The sequence below is a fragment of the Furipterus horrens genome, unplaced genomic scaffold (assembly GCF_987537825.1).
Source record: "Furipterus horrens unplaced genomic scaffold, mFurHor1.1.pri manual_scaffold_4, whole genome shotgun sequence".
Taxonomy (NCBI): Eukaryota; Metazoa; Chordata; class Mammalia; order Chiroptera; family Furipteridae; genus Furipterus; species Furipterus horrens.
In genome coordinates this window covers 55,076,745-55,080,530 of record NW_028327174.1, presented here as the reverse complement: position 1 = coordinate 55,080,530, position 3,786 = coordinate 55,076,745, and the positions used below count along the sequence as shown (strand labels likewise).

General features: G+C 37.8%; 1 protein-coding gene across 1 annotated transcript; it reads right to left on the bottom strand.

Annotated features, from left to right (window-relative positions):
* Nucleotides 1–1,919: 1,919 nt before the first annotated feature.
* On the bottom strand, nucleotides 1,920–2,854 carry LOC150011913 (olfactory receptor 6C2-like). The gene is given in 2 exon segments (XM_090275603.1): nucleotides 1,920–2,167; nucleotides 2,170–2,854. Coding segments are annotated over 2 exon segments (933 nt in total).
* Between the last annotated feature and the right edge of the window lie 932 nt (nucleotides 2,855–3,786).

The window sequence follows — 3,786 nt, the reverse complement described above, 5'->3', positions numbered from 1 at the left end:
CTTCACCCTTTCCTATATTATTCTTAACTTCCCATGTTTATTATGTACCAACCAGTTATGCTTCTTAATTCCTGCATCATTTCTCCATTTATCCCCCTTCCCCCTCCCAGCTGATAACCCTCCAAATGATCCCCATACCTATGATTCCGTTCCTATTCTGGTTTGCTTAGTTGGATTTTGTTTTTCTATTCCTATTCTGGTTTGCTTAGTTGGATTTTGTTTTATTTTTTAGATTCAGTTGTTGATAGTTGTGAGTTTGTTGTCATTTTAGTGTTCACAGTTTTGATCTTTTTTTTCTTAAGTCCCTTTAACATTTCATATAATAATGGCTTGGTGATGATAAGCTCTTTTAGCTTTACCTTGTCTGAGAAGCACTTTATCTGCCTTTTCATTCTAAATAATAGCCTTGCTGGATAGAATACTCTTCGTTGTAGGTTTTTTGCTTTTCATCACATTGAATACTTCCTGCCAGTCCCTACTTGCCTGCAAAGTGTCTTTTGAGAAATCAGCTGATAGCCTTATAGGCACCCCTTTGTAGGTAACTTCTGCTTTTCTCTTGCTGCTTTTAAGATTCTCTCTTTATATAAACTGTTGGCATTTTAATTATGTGTCTTGGTGGAGTCCTCTTTCAGTCTAGCTTGTTTGGGACACTGTACTTCCTGGACTACTACGTCTATTTCCTTTGCCAAATTTGGGAAGTTTTCCTTCATTATTTTTTCACATAAGCTTTCAATTTCTTGCTGTTCCTCTTCTCCTTCTGGCACCCTTATGATTCAAATGTTCACAAGTTTAAAGTTATCCTAGAGGTTCCTAAGCCTCCTCATTTTATTCAATTTTTGTTTCTTCATTCTGTACGGGTTGACTGTTTTTCTCTTCCTTATGTTCCAAATCATTGATTTGAACCCCAGTTTTCTTCCCTTCACCTTTGGTTTTGTGCGAATTTTTCTTCGTTTCATTTAGCATAGCCTTCATTTCTTCCCTTATGTGTTTGCCATACTTAAGCATATCAGTCAACCCTTGAACATCTTATCACCAGTGTTTTGAACTCTATATCTGTTAGGTTGGCTATCTCCTTGTTGCTTAGTTCTTCCACTGGAACCTTGATCCGTTCCCTTTTGGGCCATATTTCTCTGTCTCCTCATCTTGACAGGCTCCTGTGTTTGTTTGCCTTTGTGTCTTAGGTAGGTCTTTGCATCTGTTATGTTGTAAAGGGCGGAGCCTTAGGTATTCATTAGTATGGGTGACTTGTTTTACCACATATGGTGCTGTATGTGAGGGAGGGGTCTTGGAACAATTTCGCTTGCTGAACACTCATCCCTTTTCTAGTGATTTCTCCCACTTTTGTATGGGACTGGCACCTCTCTAGCTGATGCCCTGGCCATTGTTCCAAGAGTGGGTGTGTCTACAGACGTTCTAGGACTGTGACTGTCCTTTAAACAATAGGGCTCTGCTGAGCGACTGGCAGTTTCTTCCTCTGCCCCAACCTCCACTGGGTTTCACAGTCAGAAGCAATGAAGCTTTACTGCATTTTTCTCACCACTGGAACTGTGAGCTCTGCCATCTGGTCTGGTGCTAGGAGTGCTCCAAGGTGTTCCTCCCTACTTAATAAAATGTGTGACTGCGCTTTCCACTGGGCAGCCACAGCTGTTGTAGCCACTGCCACCATCTTCACACTGCATCCTCTCCAGCCCAGCTCTGCTCCTCCTACCTGTCTGGATGAGTATTTCTTCTTAATATCTTTGTTGGACTTCCATGAAGCTCGATTTTCTGAAACTTCTGATTGTCTCTAGTTTTGAGGTAGTTGTATTTGTTCTTAGTTGTGGAAGGTGATGCAGCATGTCTGTCTAGGCCTCCATCTTGGCTGGAAGTCTTGGGATAACATGTCTTATAAACCTTGAAACATCAACTTTGGCATTTGTTTACTTCTTGAAAGATAAGATGATTCTTTTGATTGAGTCGTTGAAGGCTTGTTTTACTTGCTTGTTTCTCAAGGTGTAAATGAAGGGGTTCATCACAGGAGCAATGGAAGTAAGCAGCACTATTACACCCTTATTAATAGCCACTGAGTCCTTTGCTGAAGGTTTGATGTAGATGAAAATACAGCTGCCATAGGTGATGGAAACCACAACCATGTGGGAAGAACAGGTAGAAAAGGCTTTTTTCTTTGCTGGGCAGAAGGGAATCTTAAGATCATCTTGATTATATATAAGTAGGACAGAATTACACAAAGAAGAGTTATGATGAAGGTCAACGCGGCACAGACTATAACCATCTGCTCAATGACTGAGGTGTCTGAGCATGAAATCTTCAGGAATGGAGATACATCACAGAGGAAGCTATCAATGACATTAGAGTTGCAGAATTCCAGATTTTGGCTCAAACCGAATGGTGGAAGTATGATTAACAAGCCAGCCATCCAACAGTAAAGGATGAGTCCTCTGCAGACTCTGCTGTTCATGATGGTCATGTAATGCAGTGGTTTGCAGATGGCCACATATCGGTCATAGGACATGGTAGCCAGGAGGAAAAATTCAGTTACTCCAAAAAGATCAGTAAAAAATGCTTGAATGACACAAGCACAGTAGGTAATAGTCTTGTCACCTGTTGATAAGTTGTATAAGTATTTAGGAATACAAGCTGATGTGAATAAGATCTCTAAAAAGGAAAAATTTTGTAGGAAAAAGTACATTGGTGTTTTAAGGTGAGAATCCACAAATGTAAGTGAGATAATAGCCAGGTTCCCACTTACACTCAGTAAATAGGTAAAAAATAGAAAAATTAAAAGCAGACCCTGAAGTTTTGAATCATCTGTTAGTCCCAGTAGAATGAATGTTGTTACTGTATGGTTTTTCATATCTGACTTCTGATTCTTGTCCTAAAGGAATATCAAAGCTCATCAGTGATAAACAATGACAAGTCAACTCAAGGACATTCACATAAAATTTATTCTTTAATTTGGTGATTAATATTGTCAATACACTGGTTGGACTTAGTTTATAAGTATCTTTATTGTACTCTTAGAAGAGAAATTTTTTAGAGATCAACTCAACTGTTCCAAAATCCAATAATTTATTGATTCTATATCTCAAGTGCACTTTTCAAAATTTATTTAAAAATTTTGTCTATGTCATAGACTGGTTTTATTGACAGTGCATTGTGTTGTCATCAATATTAAATATTTCTTTTACTCCCATGCCTTCTCTATTTTGAAGATGGATTCTTAAATCTCACTAACAGTTTTATATTTTGCTTGTAGCTTCATTCTTGAGAAAACACAATTATATAACAAATAATTGGGACTGCTATGGAGGCTTTCCAAAATTCATTCATCAATTATAATTTATAGTCAATCCTTATAAAACAATGTTTTTGTCACTTCATGTATAGAGTGCTTTTACCTTGGGGGTATATGTATTTAGTCCTCTGATTCCAGATAAAATCCATACATGATAATTATTTTACCTGTATATCTAGTAGTAATCTCTTTTCTGAAATTTAGCTAATATAGCCACACATACCTCATACTGAACACATGAAAAGTTGGATGCATAGACTCTGAATCCCTATCCTTTTTTGCCCATGTGTTTCCTTTAATAAAGCTAACTGGTTACAGTAATTGAACTCACACAATATAGAAGGCGTTGTATAACAACTTCAAAGGAAGCACCTCTCTGGGCTAAACTTACCTCCCAATCCATTTCCTTTTTCTACTCTATCTTTATTTAAAACTTCTTGAATTCACTGATTTCTTTTTGCCTCTCACCCTAAGCATTATTTATTTTGGGA